The following is a 19113-nucleotide window of genomic DNA, read 5'->3' on the forward strand; positions in this document are numbered from 1 at the left end:
ATGGTAAGGGCAGCGTGCCTTAACATTAAGGGAGGTGGGGTGGCAGGCGCTAGGACACCTGGACAAGCATACACATCACAGAATGACACGGGGCAGCATACACCACACAGAGTGACCCTGGTGCCTACTGACTGCAGGCAGTGTGTGTGTGCCTGCAGTTGATCATGCCCCCAAGTCTGTACCCTGGTAATGTAGGCTATATCGTGCAATTATAAACCCCTCCCCCCCATACAAAAAAAAAATCCTCTGACACGAAAGACGTGACCGAAACAGTGAATAACAGCAAACAGCTTTTAATAATCTAATACACAGTGAGGGGATGAAACTTGGATTTGGGACTGGGTGAGCCTGTAAAGGGAAGCACTTCTACAAATGTATAGCGTGAGAGGTGTGTGGTTTACATTAGCGCTATGCAGTGGGTGCAGTGACAGTTCTCACGGCCCCTACCGCCCCGCCGTCTTGTACTTTTGGGTGAGGGGGGGGGCAGGACTTCTTGGCGGGGGTGAGGGCGGTTGCAGATACACTGCAGGGGGGCTCTGTCCTCCTGCCTGCGGTCCTGCAGAACATCAACAAGGCGCCGGAGCGTGTCCGTTTGCTCCCTCATTAGCCCAAGCAGCGTTTTGAGTCGCCTGCTGGTCTTCCTGCCGTCACCTATCCTTCCCGTTCGATGTGTGTGCGATGCTCGTTGACATAGGGTCTCCCTCCACTGTGTCTGCTCTGCCGCCCTCGGCTCTGGAGCAGGCCATCAGTTCCGCGAACATCTCGTCCCGAGTCTTTTTCTTTCGCCGCCTAATCTGCGCCAGGCCTCTGTGAGGGGGGATGCCGGGGCAGTCCGGGAAAGAGCCGAAGCTGTGTGTGATGGGAAAAAAGTAACTGATTTCCTTGAACAGATACATGTTTGCGAACAGTGAACACAGTCTAGTCAGTTTTTTACTGAACAAGACCATACAGGGCAACAAGTCTCACGAGATCTCAGGACAAGTTTAGAGATTTCGGAATACGCTCTCATTGGCTGCGGCATTGCACAGGAGAGCGGACAAGTGGGGAGAGACAGCTGAATCCATCTAGCAGACAGTCCTGGTAAGCCTTACAGTACATTCTGCTTATCAGTTAATGGATAGCTGTGCCCTCCCGCTACAGGCAATCTGGAAATCATATACTCTGACCCTTTTCAGCCACTCCCGCCAGTGCACGGGGAAAGATCAATGTATGCTTTTCCTATGTGGCCTACAACACGTGGCTGTTAAGCGAGGGTCATTGTTATGCAAAGTAAAAGTCAACCATTCACAACAGTAACAATACACTAATTGCCCTAATTAGATTGCAGCATTTCATGAACGAGATCACCCTGATGCGGGTCCCTCGGAGTCACAAAGAGCGGATGCTAAGGGATAGCCCTGCAGAGACCAGGACCATATGCGGCCATGCTTGTGGAGGCGATGATTCCCATCTACATAAGGATGTCCTGGCGCGGAAGTGTGCGCTTCCACGGAGCACCCAACAAGGCACCTCTCCCCAGGAACCTCCTGCGGAGGCATTTTCGAGGACCTAAATGAGACCTTTCTTGAATTGTCCATGGAGGATTATTGTTCAATCCTATATGTGTGGACCTACTTTTTCATATAGTTTTTCATTGAAAATTTTATATATAGTATTTCTATTTTTTTATACCTGTTTTATAAAAAAATAAATGTTTACATGTTTCTAGCACTTACGCCTGATCCTTCCCCTGATTCAGAGTCCGGGTTAACGGCCGGGGAGGGTTGGTAGGGGATCTCTGTGAGGGTGATGATGAAGAGATCCTGGCTGTCAGGGAAAGCGGTTTTGTGTTCGCTGTCGCCTGCGCCGTCCTCCACAGACCCTTCCTCATCTTCCCCATCGGCGAACATCGAGGAGGAACTGTCCAGGTTCACTATGCCATCCACTGAGTCCACGGTCACTGGTGGGGCAGTGGTGGCAGACCCACCTAGAATGGCATGCAGTGCCTCGTAGAAGCGGCATGTCTGGGGCTGGGCTCCGGAGCGTCCGTTTGCCGCTCTGACTTTTTGGTAGCCTTGTCTCAGGTCCTTGATTTTCACGCGGCACTGCATTGCATCCCGGCTGTATCCTTTCTCTATCATTGCTTTGGAGACCTTCTCGAAGGTCTTTGCATTCCGCTTGCTGGAGCGCAGCTCCGACAGCACAGACTCCTCGCCCCACACACCGATCAGATCCAGGACTTCCCGGTCTGTCCATGCTGGGTCCCTCTTTCTATTCACAGATAACATGAACTCCTCTGCTGGAGAGCTCTGCATCGTTGCAGGTGCTGCGGAGCTCGCCCCGATGTCCAGCCAGGACGTCAGATTCAAAGTGCCCAGACAGGAAAATGAATTCAAATTTTCCCGGGTCATTTCCTGTGTGGCTGGTCAGAGAATCCAAGCTCGGACTGCTGTCCAGAGCGTCAACAGAGTGGTGCACTGTGGGATAGCTCCCGGAGCTACTAAGTTCGATTTGCATCCACACCTAGCCTAATTCGAGCTAGCCATGTCGAATTTAGCGTTACTCCACCTGTCGGGGTGGAGTACCAAATTCGAACTAAAGAGCCCTCTAGTTCGAATTAAATGGCTTCCTGGTGTGGACGGTTGAGCGGTTAGTTCGAATTAACGCTGCTAAATTCGAATTAAAGTCCTAGTGTAGACCAGGCCTAAGAGTTCAAAACTGGAAACTGTCAGCCCCACAGCCTTCCACATCACAGCCCTCCGCCTCAAAACATCTATTTTGATATCTTGATCGAGGCCCCGAGTGACCATTTCCACCAACAATTGCTGCAGCCTACAGACCTACATCCCTTTGGATGCTGCCTTGCTTTTTTCTGACAAAGCTGGGAAAACATAACTTCAGACAAATGAGTCTTGGAGATCATTTCCAAGAGTTACTCTATCCCAGTGGGTCACTTATGGTTCAATCAGCCCGCAGCTGTGGCTCATGTGACATCCTCAGGGCCATATAGATAGTATATATATCATGTGGATATGGCCCATATAACACACACACAGCTGCACAATAGTAGATAGGTTGAGAACCACTGCTCTGTCCACTTCACCTCCCTTCCTCGCTGTCCCTCTTCAGGGACCTTTCTCATAAGAGACTATTATGTCAGGAAATAGATCACCTACTAAGCCTGGGGGGCTATAGAGCCAATTTGTGATCAATTCAAAGGAAAAAGTTTCTACCCCAAATATTTCCTGATTCTCAAGGAAAAAAAAAGGAGGGTGGAGACCCATTCTAGATCTAAGAGCACTAAACAAATACATAAAGGCACAGAAATTCAAGATGGTCACACTAGCAGCAATTATTTCATCACTAGACCACAGAGATTGGTTCTCAGCACGGGAACTACAAGATACCCATATCCGCATATTGATTCCATCCCACAGGAGATTGTTCATATTCATCTTTGGTCAGGACCATTACCAGTACAGAGTGCTTCCATTTGGCCTTTTATCTGCACCCAGAGTATTCTCCAAAGTTCTGTCTGTGGTAACAGCTAATCTACGCACATTGTGAATCATGATTTACTCATATTTGGATGATTGCCTTCACAAGGCTTGTTCTGTCGAAGATGCCCTAAGGGCCACTCAAAAGACTATGGAGGTATTCTCACAGCTGGGATTACAACTGAATACTCAGAATTTGACCTTGACTCCAGTGCACACTTGAGTTTATAGAGGCTTATCTCAATGCAGTGAAGGCCAGAGCCTTCCTCCCGCTACACAGATTCCACACCCTGACCACCTTAATAGACACAGTTCATGCCAGCCCCCAAATGTCAGCCAGAAATTGCCTTCAGCTTCTCGGACACATGGGAGAGCATGCACGTGCATGGTATCGCATGCGAGACTACACGTGCGCTATCTCCAAGCATGGCTCAGATTGGTATACATGCCAAACAGGCACAGATTAAACAAGTCACTCTCAGTGCCCTCCATGGTTAAAGACTCCCTTGAATGGTGGAAAGATCCAAAGGATTCCTGTGCAGGGATTCCATTTACACAGCCTCTCCCAGCATTGATTCTCACAACAGACATGTCTTTAGTGGGCCAGGGAGCTCACCTGAGTAATCACAAGGTTCAGGGCAAATGGTCCCCACAGAATCAACGCTCCATATCAACCTCCTGGAATTTAGGAGTCAGTCAGGAATGCTTGAGCACTTTTAATCAAAGATACACATACAAAGATAATGGCAGATGACATAGCGTATATGTTTTACATAAACCAATATGGGGCAGGGTGAGATCACTATCCCTACATACAGAAACAATAAAATTATGGAATTGGTGCATAAGACCAGCCAGGCTGGTTTCCTCCAATACAAATCATCTTCTTCAGTTCTGCTACCTCTAAGCATCTCTACTTCTCCAGTTTAATTGAATCTCATACCTGCAGTCCAGCTACCTTTTCACCACCTTTGACTCTATCCCCAGAACCTCCCCTCCTCCTGCTTTCACTTGTCTCTTTGCACAGGACTGTGCTGGTTTCTTTCAAGAGAAAATTGACAAAATACTTGGTGACCTTCCCTCTCCCCTTGGCTCACCTTCCTTTCCCCCTTCCTCTCTTACAACTTTCTCCTCCTCCCCATCACAGATGCAGAAGTTTCTCTCTTTCTCTCCTCCTCTAACCCCTCCTCTTGAGTGTTCTAAACACTGGACTGTTGGGTATAAAAGGGAGTGGGGAAAGGGCAACACCACCTTCTCTCTGTGTTGTATGGGCCTGATGCACTAGGTGGCCTCTGAGCATGCTTACTGGATTGGGCCCCCACAGGTGAGCTAGGCCAGAGATAACCCAGTTCAAGGATCTCACTGGGGCTTAGGTGCGAGTTAGGTACCGACTCTGCTCAGTGGTGTGAGGACTTAGGTGGGATCACATATGCCCACCAGGAGACATTTAGGCATCTAGGGAACTTTGTGGAAACTTAAGTACCTAAGGGCTTGTTTTTTCTAGGGTTTTTTACCTGGAGTTAATTGATTCTCAGTTAACGGGGGGTAGTTAACACTTTTGTGTGGGTTGCTAGTCAGGACACTCCCCAAATGTTCCTGGTTACAAACATTTGTAGTTTATCCTAGGCTGATCACTAGGGTGTGTGGGTGGGAGGAAGGGGTAGCTCTAGAGTGTGTCTGCCTCTGCTGCCTCCTGGTTTACCTTCTAGCCAACCACCTCTGTTCACATGCCCTTTCCTCACTGTTCTCCCCAGCTCTCCCTACTCCCTGTCTCCATCCTTCTCATCCCCCATGCATTCATCCCATCCTGGATTCCCCATCTCATCTGCCTGTATCTCTCTCTTCCCCCATATCCCTAGTTTGTTTCCCTTCCAGTTCCCAGTCTTCCCATGACTTTCCCAAGCCTCTTATCCCCCATAGTGCCTCCAACCTTGCTGCCCATCACAAATCCTCTCCCTTTTCCCTCTCATCTTCCATGTTCCCCAAACTCTTTCCCCTCCTGGATTTCTTTTTTTCATCTGAGCCCCTCTCTGCCTGCCACTTGACCCCCTTGACTCCTTTTTCTGATCATTTCTACATTGCTCTTGATCCCTTTGACTTCCACCCTCACTGTGGCTCCTCTAGGATTCTGACTATGAGGTCACCATATTCTCATTCCGACAGCCTCCATGTTGGCCTTTGAAATGGGAGGAGTTGGTTGGGAGTTGCAGGCACTGGAGTTAAAGAGAAGAAAATGCTGAGGTTCCAGTCTCTGCCTTGGGCCCTCCTGGTGGGTAAGTGACCTGTGTCTGCACCTCACAAGAACCCCTCACCTCTGATGTCTTGGTTGTCCCTTTCCTATAAGGTGTCACATCAAATCCCTGAACCCAGGAAATTCTGTTGTTGTCCCTGAGTATCCCTGAAGAGAATGTACCTCTGCCATCTCTCCCCACAGGGAATATACTCCTCATCCTCATGGGAATGGATCTTCAAGATCTTTGCTCTTGAATGGCACTACCCAACACGGGGAACAAGATGGCCCCATTGTTGTACATGTACTTTGCCCTCTGTTTTCTTACTGTCATGAAGTCTCAAAACTCCTAGGATGAGGCACATGGTTAGGGAATGGGGCACAAATTCTACAGGATCAGAGCCTGTATTGCTAAGCAGGTTGCAGTGGGGTAGGGCACAGGGGCACAGCTGGTGAAACATGGGTTAAAAGAACTGGCTGACTCAGGGAGATTAAGGAATGGGATAAAAAAGCCTTTCACCTGTAGGGCACTGGTTTCAGTGCAGCCCCAGGTCTGGAGGACTGGGTGGTTATGGAATGGGATATGAAGCCTTTTACCTCAAAGGGACTAGCTCTAGACCAGACTCATCCAGATCTGGGGGAAACTGTCTGGCTTGAGGTGTTTTGTGTTTCATTTCTAAAGCACCATTGTGGCCCGGTCAACATGGGGAACAGGTGGGAACCTCAGTCTGGATGGGCTTGTTGGGCTGATCTAGAAGTTGGGGAAGCAAGTGGGGACATGGGGACTGACAGGTCTATGAAGTGCTTCCCTATGTTCTTGAGTCACTGATGGCTGTACTCATCCCTGTCCTGCTTTCTCCACAGGACTTCTGCTCCCCATGGTGCAGCCTGTCTGGAGCATGTCATCCCTGGCTCCAGGCAGCCCACTGTCTGACAGCGAGTACCAGGTCTTCTTTTCTGCCCTGATGCCCTCCTGGAAGGCAGGTGTGGCCTGCCAGATCCGACGTACTCAAGGGTGCCATGACCCTAAAGTCGTCCGGCTGGACCAGTTTGAGAACCACGGCTGGATCCCAGAGGGTACAGAGGGTGTGGGCATATTAGGGTTGTAACAATTGTGTGTTGTCAGTGCCATGCAGAAACAAGCTCAGCATTACCTCTACTGACTCAACCTGGAGTCTGGGCAGTGTGGTTCCTACCTGTATGGCCCAGAAAGAGAGACAACTCCTGCCCAGTTTGAGTCAACATGTAACCTATCCTGTTCTAGCGCAGCTTTTTAGGCTGCTAGGCTGCTCTTACTGATGATTCAGTTGTTGACCTGGCCTGATATTCCCAGCCTACAGAACCTAGTACTTTCCCCTAGAGGCTGGGTTTAGGATAGGATGTTGTTACAATTGCTTTCAGAGGCCTTTGACAAACCTAGATTTTGATGTTGCTTGTCTCTTGCTCTAATGATATTGCATTTCAGTGGCTCAGATCCCATCGCATAAAAATGTATAAATTAGTCTGTATGTATCCTAGCCTAAGCACCCGGTAAATAACAGTAATAACTTTACCTTACAACAGTGTATGGAAGGATTCAAATTGGATTCTATCTATGCAGCTGAAACACTTGGGATAATTTCTTTGTTCATTTTTTCTTGAGGAAAAATACCCTAGAAAATTAAAATAAAAAATATGTTAATATATTTAAGTTATGAATATAAACACTGAAAAGTCAGAAAATGCTAAAGAAAAGTTTGAATAAGCAACCTTAATTCTGCTTCCTTGTCTATATGCTGCATCATGATATAGACTTTAATTACATAATCTCATAATAATATCAGTTTTGATATAATACCACACCCTTAATAATTTTCCACACCCTTAAAATACATAAATGTAACAACTTGTAGTTTTTGTATGCTAGATAACAAGCCCATTAAAGTATTTGCTATTCACCTTTCAGCTGACTACAGGCATGGAAGGACTTCTCTAGCAAGGGAGGGTGCCAAACACCTTAGCTAGTCACAACAGATAGGTCCTGGATTTCTTCTGACCATGGTGCCTTTAATCCTCCCTTCGGGGAGAGGGTGAACAGGGTGTGGTCTTTGTTCAAAGCCAGGCCTGCTCTGAGGGAATAGCAGACGTTTTGCAGCATGAGCTTTCGTGAATACCCACTTCTTCGGATGCAAGAGCAGCATGAGCTTTCGTGGGTGAATACCCACTTCTTGCATCCGAAGAAGTGGGTATTCACCCACGAAAGCTCATGCTGCAAAACGTCTGTTAGTCTATAAGGTGCCACAGGATTCTTTGCTGCTTCTACAGAACCAGACTAACACGGCTACCCCTCTGATACCTGAGGGAATAGGGCTTTTGGGCCTTAAAGAACCAGGGACTAGAACTCAGGTCTGCAGAGCCTAAAACCGTTGATGTTCCCACAGTGCCACCAGGAGGCCGTGCAGAAAGAGAGAGCCAGGGAGCATTGTGGAGAGTAGGCGCTGCACGATCTCTCCCAAGAGACCCAGAGTGATGGTACCCTGCAGCCCTCTGATTGGCCAAGCACTCTATTTAACCCCAGAGGTCACCCCAGCAAGTTGCCTGGCCAGCTGTACAGACTTTGGCCTGCTGTAATGCTAGACTTTCCTTGAATGCCTGTCTCCTACTCTAGCTTGACTCTGATCCTGATGCATGCCTCCTGATTCCAGCCTGGTAACTACCTCTGATCTCCAGTCTCTGACCCAGACTCTTCCTTACAGGACCTGGCACTTGCGATTCCTCCAACTCCTGCTTTGTGATTACTGTACCAAGTGGGCAGACCTCAGTCCAGCTGTGACAGGCCAGACTGTACTTTACACAGGTCCTGCAGAGCTCCTGTAGGATGCTTCCAGTCCCGCATGGAGCATCCTTTTCTCCACTGCTTCTGAGAGCCCTGATATGACCAGCTATTCTTTGACTTCAAGGGGTCTCCCATTAGACCTCTCACAGTTGCCAGCCTTCTACCAGGACCTGAAAGCTGGTCTCCACAACCAGGTCCTCTGTAGCCACTGAGAGTTGAGGATTTTCTCCTAGAGCTCCTCCTGCCCAATCTCCAGCTTCATATTCTGGTGGTGGTCTCTTCAGTTGACCAGAAATTGGTCCTCAGAATCAAAAGCTCCTGGACAATAGAGGGGCACAGGACTAGAAGGGATTTCTTGGATCACTGAATCCAATCCTCTGCTTTTGCAGGCAGCCCTGTCATATTCCCTTTCATAAGTTACAGCTGGCAAGACTGGATGGTCCCCACCATGCTTGCACAGTGCATGGGGCTGCCCACCTCACTCAAATTTCCTATTGTATGCTCTAGGCAGTGAAAGCTGCCCTGTCCCCTAGCTCTCTCACATTCCTCAAATGGGTCCCCTGAGAAGACTTATCCAACCCACTCTTCTCTCCTAGCTGCTGGAGTCAGTCAGGCCTTGGCCCCATGACAACTCCCCACAGCTGCTCTCCACACATCACCTGAGCAGGCCTCACAGCCACACCCAGGGGACATCTTCATACACTGAATGCTCCATATCATCCATTTCCTTGCTCTTTTGCACTCCCTCCCCCAGGGACCCAAGTGGATGGAAGGCCCCTGGTAGGAGAGCATATATTCCATCCTGGATCCACCATCCACCAGTGATATAAGCTGGCAAATCCTCCATGGAGTTGTGAGCATAGGCACATTGCTGCTGTATTTCATGGATTCCTCCAACATCCAACCCTTTGTAGTGAGAGGCTGGGGCTGCAATTTTCCTTTCACCTGTTTATTTTTGCCCACTTGATCTAAGGTCTCACATAGTCCTGGGACCTCCCCCTGGCACTGGCTAAGATGGCTGTGGATCTGTCCAGGAACAGGAAGCTTAACAGGAAGGCTCTCTCTGACTGTGGGACCATTTCCATGCCTTTGTCAATTCACACATCCAAACAGAGTTGGACCCGGCTCCTCCAGCACCCACTGGTCTTGTGACCTTTTAGATACATAGAGTTTAAGGCCAAAAGGGCCCACCAGATCATCTAGTCTGAGCTCCTGTATATCACAGGCCACCAGCATCTGCTCACTAAACCCAACAACCAAAATGAGACCGAAGTATTACAGCCCTTTGACAGGTCATTGCTCATCTCTAAGCAGACTGATGACAAGCTGCATAGACTCAAGGACTCCAGGGCGATATTCAAATCTTTGGGCATTAATACACCTTCCCCAAAGAAAAAGCAGATCTCTCCTCCACAGCCATATTATCCTTCTTTCATGCCTCACAACCAGGACCTAGTGAGAAAAAAGATTGGAGGTAATAGACCAACCCTTTTGTTTTCTCCAGCAGCTCCTAGTTCAGACAGACAGAATGACAGTTCTAAGCAAACATTTTGATGTGTTTGTCAAAGACAGCCTACCGCCTTCCAGAGTGCAAGCCTCTTCTACCCCTTTTTTGCCAACTGGTTATCCCACTACTTAAATGCTTGGTCCTGCATCCCTGAAGACTAGTGGGTCTTAAGTATAGTGGAACTGGGATACATGGTTCAATTTATTTCTATCCTCCTTTTTCACTTCCTTTCCTCACCCCTTTTCAGGAGCCACAGTCAAGAGGTAGTTCTCCTTCAGGAGGTGCAATCTCTCCTCCGGTTGATAGCGGAAGGTCCTCCATTTCATAGAGGAAAGGAATTTTATTCTCAGTACTTCCTAATTCTAAAAGCAAAAGAGGGTCTCAGACTCATTCTAGGCCTGCAAGATTGCGACAGATAGCTAAAGAAAATAAAGTTTTATATGGTCCCTCTGGCTTCTGTTATTCCCTCCCTGGATCCTGAAGACTGGTATGCCACCCTTGACTTTGCATGTGGCAAAACGTCAAAGCCACAGGAAATTTCTCAGGTTTTTGGTCAACCAGTGCCACTATCAGTTTGCAGTCTTACCATTTAGCTTGTCTGCAGCCCCACTTTTGTTCACAAAGTAGAGGGCAGTGGTGCCAGTGTTCCTCAGAAAATTGGGAATTCAAGTATTTCCCTCTTGGATGGTCCAAGGCTTAGGTGATGTCCAACATGACCGTTGTCCAATCCACCTTTAATGCATTATGGTTGTTCATCAACACAGTGAAGTCAATCCTGTCTCTTTTACAAGAGACAGAGTTTATAGAAGCAGCCTTGGACTCTACAAAAGCCAAGACCTTCCTTCCCCAGTTATGATTGCAGATGATGCTGGCCATTGCTTTAGACCTCAAGGCCCATCCTAGAATGACAACTGCCTTAGCAACAAGGTCAGGGAAAGTGTGGGACCCTTACTGAATGGGGGAGGCAACCATTGTTCTCTCTAATTTTTCCCACCCATGTGCACCAATATGGAGATGATGTGTCACACATCACCTTCATATTGGTGTACATAACAAAATGCATGTGGTGGGGGTGGGGCTGAGGGGTTCGGAGTGTGGGAGGGGGCTCAGGGCTAGGGCAGAGGATTGGGGTGCAAAGGTTTGAGGGCTCTGGCTGGGGGGTGTGGGCTCTGGAGTGGGGCCAGTGATGAGGAGCTCAGGGCTGGGGCAGAGAGTTGGGTGCAGGGGGTGAGGGGAGGGCTCTGGGTGGGGGTGCAGGATTTGGGGTGCAGGAGGGTGCTCAGGAGCTACAGCAGGGGGAGAGGACTCCCTTCAGCTCTCTCTCCCCGCAGCAACAGTACCTGGACTGGGGGGAGAGGTGCCTCTTCCTCCTGCAGCAGCTCTTGGGCTGGGGGTGATGGGAGCAAGTTGTGGGGATCAGGGGCGATGTGGGGAGCCATGGAGGTCAGGGGTGATGGGATGGGGTGCCCACGGGGACACCAAAATATAAGTTCACCCAGGGCACCATTTCACTGAGGCCAGCCCTGATTAATGCCATTGTACAAGGCGCTAGTCAGACCTCATCCTGGAATACTGTGTGCAGTTCTGGTCACTCATATTCAGGAAAGATTAAATTAAACTTGAACAGGAGCAGAGAGGAGCTACTGTGATGATCAGGGGAATGGAGGTCCAGTCTTATGAGAAGACACTTTTTGTTTAGCCTAGCAAAAGAAGGCTGAGAGGGGATATGATTGCGCTCTATAAAAACATTAGGGGGTAAACACCAGGGAGGGTGAAGAGCTACTTAAGCTAAAGGACAATGTTGGAATAAAAACATTGGGTATAAACTGGCTGTGAATAAATTCAGGCTGGAAATTAGAAGAAGTTTCTAACCATCGGGGCGGGGTGTGTGTGTGTGTGTGTGTGTTTGGAACAGCCTCCCAATAAGAGTTGTGGAAACAAACAACTTAATTAGTTTTAAGAGAGAGTTGAACAAATTTATGCTAGTGATGGGGTAGGGCTTGACAATCCTAAGGTTCACTTCTGGTTTGTCTTATCTTCCTAAAGCTCACACCTCAGGGTTTCAATTAGTCACAACAGAGGTCAGGAAGGGATTGGTTCCCATCCTCCCACAATGTATGCTGGGTTTTTTTGTTTTATCTCCTTCCTCTGAACTGAAGCATCAGGGATGGCCACATCTGGAGATGGACACTGGGCAGGGTGGGCCAGGGATCTGAGGTGGCATCGAGCATTCTCTCTCAGGTGCTTGGCTGGCTGGTTCTTGCTCAATGATCACCATATGTGAGGTTGGGAAGGAGTATTGCCCCAGGTCTGTGTCCGCATGGATATGATCACATCCCAGGAGATGCTGTGCAAACCTGGTGCATGCAGAAACAATGCCTAAGTATTCCTTCTTTGACTAAGTATAATTACACTTTGTTGCAGAGTGTCCCAGTGACAACATGCTACAGGCTAATCATGCAATAATGATTATTCCAATCCACATTCACTGGAATCACATATTTACAGGTTCCTTTGCATTATAGTATGTTAGGACCTGGGAGAGGTGTTGTGACAAAGTGGGGATTTTCCCTTCTTATGTTGTATGTGTCTTACTGTTGAGCCTATGTGAGTTTTACTATTTTTCATGAATACTGTGTGTGCCTCAGTTTCCCTTTGTGTTGCACCAATACCTCAGTGGTGGAAATAGGAGTATGTGACTTTGGCTGAGACCTGTGGGGCAGGTGAAGCTGCTACAGCTGCTTGCACATCTGCTATGACCAGTGCCCTTCATAACGTGAGACCCAGGAGGGGGATGCGACCAGGTGACTCTTTGCCCCAGAAGCAAGACAAAGAGAAGGAGAATGAGCAACAGGGGTGTCTGAGGTCAAGTCACTGGAAGCTGGCAGTCTGCTTCGGGGGGATTGGAAAAGGGGGAATCCAGGCTACCTGACCCAGAACTCTCCAAGATGGACTCGGCTGAAAGTCACTGAGTTCTGTGCTAACAAGTTCTGTTCTATGCTGTGTTCCTGTTGACTAATAAACCTTCCGTTTTACACGGGCTGAGAGTCACATCTGACTGCAGCGTTGGGGTGCAGGGCCCTCTGGCTTCCCCAGGAGCCCCACCCTGCTGCAGGAAGCACACGGTTGGAAGGGGATGCTGAATGCTCCAAGGTCAGACCCAGGAAGGTTGAAGCTGTGTAAGCTTCTTGCCCTGGAGACAGTCTGCTCAGAGAGAGGAGGCTCCCCCAGAGTCCTGGCTGGCTTCGTACAGCATAGTTCCAGAGCATCGCCCCAGTGACTCCGTGACAGGTGTGGCAGGAATTTGGGTGGATAGTTAACAGATCCCACAAAGCTGCCATATGTCTTGCACATTTTGGGGAAAGGGAATTACTCCAAAATGACTTGGACCGTCTCAGGGCCTGGTTTTAAGCCCTCTGTTGTTAGAAGGTGTCTGATATACAGCTCAGATGACAAGCCTGGTTTAATTTTTTTATTATTCAGTTTGAGATTCACTGACGTACTATAAAGCAGTGCTATCAGGGTACGACCATGATCAGCATTAGCTTCTTCAAGGGAGTCTCCACAACCAAATTGTCATCTGCAATTACATTAACCACCATGCATCCGACGAAGCGGGTATTCACCCACAAAAGCTCATGCTCCAATACATTTGTATAAGGTGCCTGTAAGGGTGCAGATTCACCCCTGCGGCACCTCCTGCTGGTCTCTCAGGGAATTAGCTTGATTTCCAGCCCAGAGTGCCCTCTGCAGGCTGGTGATCCTCTACTGCTTGGCCACCGTATCCCTCTCTGGGTTCCGGTGCCCTGATAGTTGGGGTGCTGCCACCTGGAAGTGACCCCCTTCTCTCTCAGTCTTAGGGTCTCCCCTTCCCAGGGAACCCCCACCCACTATTCCCACAGCATAAGCCTACTGCCAGTCATCATCTAGCCCCACACCCTAGGGCAAACTGCAGCATCAGCCTGCTCATCACTGGCAAGGTTGGGTTTGGACCTGCTGCCTTGGCCTACCCCTGGGCTGCCCTCCGCAACCCCCAGTACCTGTTAGCCTTATGCTAGGCCACAGCCTGGAGCTCCCCAGCTCCTCTGCCTTTCCCCAGCCCTGCTCCACTCAGGTACCCTGTCTCTAGCTCCCTGCAACCAGGCCTTTCTCCTTCTACAGACAGAAGGAGACTGACTGGGCTCCTGGCTCATTGCCTCTTATAGGGGCCAGATTGGGGGGTTGGCCCCAGCTGAGCCTACTTTCCCTAATCAGCCCAGGCTTCTTGCCCCAGCCACAGCCCTCTCCTGGGCTGTTTTCCACCCTGAAGGGCAGGAGCGGGTAACCACCCCGCTAAGTTTGGCCACACCTGCAATATAATATATACTTTAATAAGGTTCTATAGAAATGAATACACAATGCTAACTTTTTTAGCTTTTGTGAACTTTGAGTTCTAAAAAAGGGTTTTGATTCTCTATTAAATTCTGTAGAATGGTCAAAATAAACCTATGAAATAGTTATTTTGTGTTTCAATTCTATACAGTGCCACAGAGGCTTCTGCCCGCCCGGTTCCCAGAAACCCAATAGATACAGTGCCACAGAACTTTGCCGCTTTTACAGATCCAGACTAACACGGCTACCCTTCTGATACTATTAACCACCTCGAGTTCCTCTAGCACTTCATGATTCTGGCACCAGCGATTAAAGCCAAATGTCATTCATAGCCATCTAGATCTGCTCAAAGAATCCAGAAAGATGTTGAATGAAGAAAGGTGCTTTCTTCATCAAGTGTTACCAGACAGAAACCATCTTTAACATCTAAACAGAAATGAACATTGCTTTTGGCAGGATCCCGTCTGTTGTTGGTAAAAAAAAAAAAAAAATGATGGGAGTGTTGTAGAGGTTTATGGAGGCGTAGGAGGTCAGTATGCAGGCAGTTTGCCTGTTTTTTATATAAGTACCATGTTGCTTATGTAAGGAGACTGTTACCCCCTTACTAACATTCAGTGGGGGTGTTTTGGTTGGCTAGCTCCCAGCACCAAAAGGGGAAGGGTCGATGGGAAATCAGGACCCTAAGACTGACAGTCCCCGGGGCAATGGGGAGAGGCCAGTGCTCCAGGTCAGCCTGATTGACAGGGTGGGCAGGCTAATCAAGGAGTCTGGAGGCCAGGGGGGGTCCCGTCCTCCGTGTGAGCTGGAATTGCCTGGGTCAGACAGAGGGGGGCCGAGCTAAGGAGAGAGCAGGGGCCCAAGCTAAGCTGTTGGGAGCAGAGCTGCTGCCCCAAAGCCAGAGCACAGACCAGAGAGAGCAGCCCTGCCCTGGGAGCAGATCTGCAGCAACCAGAGCCAGAGGGGCCAGAAAAGCAGCCCAGGAAGCAGGTCAGAGCTGGGAGCAGAGTCACAGAAGCAGCCCACAGAGCAGACCTGTTCTGGGAGCAGAGCTGAAGCAACCAGGGCCAGAGAAGCAGCCCAGGGAGCTGGAGGCAGAGCAGCAGCAGCCGTGCTGAGACAGAGTGGTGGAGCTGGAGCTGGGGCTGAAGCAGTCTGGAGCCAGGTATGGTGAGCAGCTGGTGAGAGCGAGGGGGACCCTGGGCAGCGGGCCCAGCACAGGGAGATGCCTCAGCTAAGAGGCTCTGCAGGCCAGACTTGGAGGGGGATCGTAACCCTGACAGGGCGAGGGTGATGCTAGGAAGAAGGGTCCTGCCACCTAGAGCCTGAGAGCATTTGACCATAGCCAGAGCAAGTGTCCGACCCGCAGAGTCCCTGCAGCACAGCCAGAGTCTGAGAAGGAGGCCTGGGACCTACAAGGAACAGACTGTGAACTGCCCTGACATTCCAGAGATGCTGTTTGTGACATTCCCTGCCACTGAGCAGGGTGACGTGTTTCCTTCAACCTTTCCCATTTTTCCTTATTCCTTTTTAAACTAATTGTTAATTAAATAAACTTTATTGCTTTAAATCATTTGTAATGATCAGTGGCTAAGGAAAGCATCCAGTGCAGAGAGAGCTCCCTGGAGTGGGGACACCCCAGCCCCTGACCTAGGTGACCACAACAAGGTTGGGGGTTGAGCCCCCCAGGAATCCTGGGCCCAGCCTTGTTGGGGTTACAAGGACTGTGCTAGACAGGGGAGTGAAAGGGGAGGCCTCGAAGGCAGGAAGGCCTCTGGGTAAAGTAAGTGGGAGCGAGGACTCAGATCCTTCCGCTAGCCCATTTCACCAGGGTAGTGCAGAAGCCAGGAAAGTTCCCCACAATAGCGGGACCATTCCCCCGCTTACACTTGTTGCCGGCCCAAAGGGCCCGAGGAGGGGCAACAGTGGGGTTCGTTGCCCGGTGTGCATCGCACTAATTAACACACCAGGGTGGAGAAGCAAACCAAGTTTATTTGAGCTCAAATAAGGTGCAAGGGAGAAAAAGCCATCTCAAATCCTGCACACCCGCATGCAGGCGGGGTCCCAGTATTTATACCCCCCTTGTTTTTCATCTGTGCTTTTCCCACTGTGTGGGGGCTACTTTCTCATGCATATAACTTTAATTACAGCATCTGCTTTCCGCCTATCTTATCTAGTATTGGCTGCATCTAGTACCAACTGGCCTTGCAGCTGCCAGTAGTCAGCACATAATACAAGAGATTACAAAAGTTTAGTAAGGCTAACAGAAGCACTTCACATAGAGGTATTTTGGTTCACATAGGCCCAAAGCCATCCTCCCGAGTTATCTAGATTTATGCCTAGTGACACCAACACACTTATCCAGTCTGCTGGTCATGTTACTTTCTTTCAGCCTCCCAGCTCTACCAATTTGTCAGTCTGTCTTTTAAGTTTCTATCAAAGTGACATTTGTCTGAACTGGGTGCCTGGGGTGATGCCTGATAGTTTAGTTCTGCAAACACCTTTTTTTGTTTGCATTTCACAGTCCTAAAGCAGTGGGTGGTGAAGACAAACTCATCTGAGGACACATGTCATTGTCACTTCCCACTTGCTGTACATTATAGGACCGTTATCCATTATATGGCGCCGTTTGCATTCTTTTACAAAATAATTTATTTCTGTGCAATAAGCACATGTAGCAGCATATCCCAGACATTTGCTTTTTTGAAGGTTTCTTCTTCCACAATTCATGCATTGCTTGTGCTTGTCTTCCTTTGCAGACTGTAGTCTTATTTCTTGTTTTAGTCTGTTTGCCTTTGTTTTGCATGTGGTGTATGACTTACAAAAATTTAAAGCATTAAAAATAATGGATCTGTTTCTTTACTTCTTCACTGCTATAGCAGATGTCAACAGCCTGATTAAATTCCAACTCAAGACTGTGGAGGCATATGTGTTCTGACCTTCTTTTCTTGGCTGTTCAAAACTATATGATTTCTAACAAGTTCACCTGCAAGTGAGCCAAATGTGCATGATGACACTAAGTGGGACAGCCTGGCTGCATACTGGTCTAGTTTCAGTTTTATTTTGATCACAGTTACTAAAAACATACCTCTCAGATTTTATATTTCTTTTAGGCACACGGTATTTTTCCAAAGCATATAGGAGGATTTTGACAAAGCACCTAGCTATATATTCTCTTCCTGCAACTGCTAGTTGTAAATGTTGACAAATGAAGAGCCTGTCTGCATGGGAAATTTTACCAGTATAATGATATAGCAATAGTTATATTGGTATAACTCACAGTGTGCTTATTGTTATCCCAGAACAAGACTGCCCTTTTCTGGTTTAGTTTATATCACTTCCAAAGTGACAGGAGTGTCAGGTGGGCTACCACGATCGGAAGGGGTCCCAGGTCCCAGCCATGTGCCTGGGCACAAGCTCTTGACTCGCCCTGCAGGGAGTGAGTGTGTGTGTTAACCCCTAACAAGCACCACACTTAAGAATAGAACAACACTTTTATCTAATGCGGGCAAAACCAGGAGCAGCCCCAAGTCAAGCTCTCTAGCAGGGGTTACACAGAGTTGGGCACAGCATATAGCAAAACAACTCTTCCCACTCCCACACCTGGCTAGATACAGAGAGTCTCTGCTCTGTGCCAGTGCAATCCCCTTCCCCCTTTAGGTCAGTTCACACTCTCCATGCTCTCTGGCAAGGTACTGGTGTGCAGGGTGAGCTCAGGGTGGTATGCTGCTCATGTGTCCCTCAGCTGTCCTGGCAGCTCCAGGCTGAGAGTTTACAAGCAGCTGGCTGTTCTCCAAGCAGCTTCCTCCCCTCACTCAGGGCTCTTCCTTCTTTGTTTTCTTTCTGAGTTTCCCAGGCTGGACTCCCAGCCCATCCCCATCCCCATTCACTCAGCTCTTCCAGAGGTCAGAATTAATGCTGTATGGGCTTGTCTACACTACAGGACTATTTCGAATCTACTTAAGTCGAATTTGTGGATTCGACCTTAATAAGTCGAATTTGTGTATCCATACTAAATACACAAATTCGAACTTCTTAGTCCACATTCACGGGGCCAGCTTCGACTTTGGAAGCGGTGCACTGTGGGAACCTATCCCACAGTTCCCGCACTCCCCGCTGCCCATTTGAATTGTGGGATTTCCCCCCAATGCATGCTGGGGGGAAAAATGTGTCGTCATTGAACCGTCAATCCCGCCCTCCCTGTCTTCCTTGAAAGCGCCGGCGGGAAATCTGTTCGCGCCCTTCTCTGGTCGGTTACAGCGTGGACGCCACAGCACTGCGAGCATGGAGCCCGCTGCGATCATCGCTGCACTTATGGCCGTTGTCAACTCCTCGCACATTATCGTCCACCTCTTCCACAGTCAGATGCTGAGAAACCGGGCGAGGAGGCTCCGGCAGCACGGTGAGGAGAGTGGCGCAGACCTCTCACAAAGCAGGGTACGCCGGGCAGTGGAGATCATGGTGGCAATGGGTCAAGTTCATGGTGTGGAACGGCGATTCTGGGCCCGGGAAACAAGCACAGACTGGTGGGACCGCATAGTGCTGCAGGTCTGGGATGACACAGAGTGGCTGCGAAACTTCAGGATGCGTAAGGGCACTTTCCTTGAACTGTGTGACTTGCTGTCCCCTGCCCTGAAGCGCCAGGACACAAGGATGCGAGCAGCCCTGACTGTGCAGAAGCGAGTGGCCATAGCCCTCTGGAAACTTGCCACGCCAG

At 49.1% G+C, this 19113-nt stretch overlaps 1 protein-coding gene across 3 annotated transcripts in view; it reads left to right on the plus strand.

The window, feature by feature from the left end:
* Nucleotides 1–5636: 5636 nt before the first annotated feature.
* The window catches only part of LOC123362043 (acrosin binding protein), a 59398-nt gene continuing 45921 nt past the window's right edge, over nt 5637–19113 (plus strand). The window contains exons 1-2 of one of the 3 annotated variants that reach the window (XM_045002319.1): nt 5637–5749; nt 6571–6792. In XM_045002319.1, the coding sequence (XP_044858254.1) occupies nt 5710–5749; nt 6571–6792 (262 nt within the window). In that variant the 5' untranslated portion in view covers nt 5637–5709. The remainder of the gene's footprint in view (nt 5750–6570; nt 6793–19113) is intronic. The other 2 variants (XM_045002320.1, XM_045002321.1) reach the window with 2 other exon arrangements.

This window comes from Mauremys mutica, chromosome 1 (genome assembly GCF_020497125.1).
Source record: "Mauremys mutica isolate MM-2020 ecotype Southern chromosome 1, ASM2049712v1, whole genome shotgun sequence".
Taxonomy (NCBI): Eukaryota; Metazoa; Chordata; order Testudines; family Geoemydidae; genus Mauremys; species Mauremys mutica.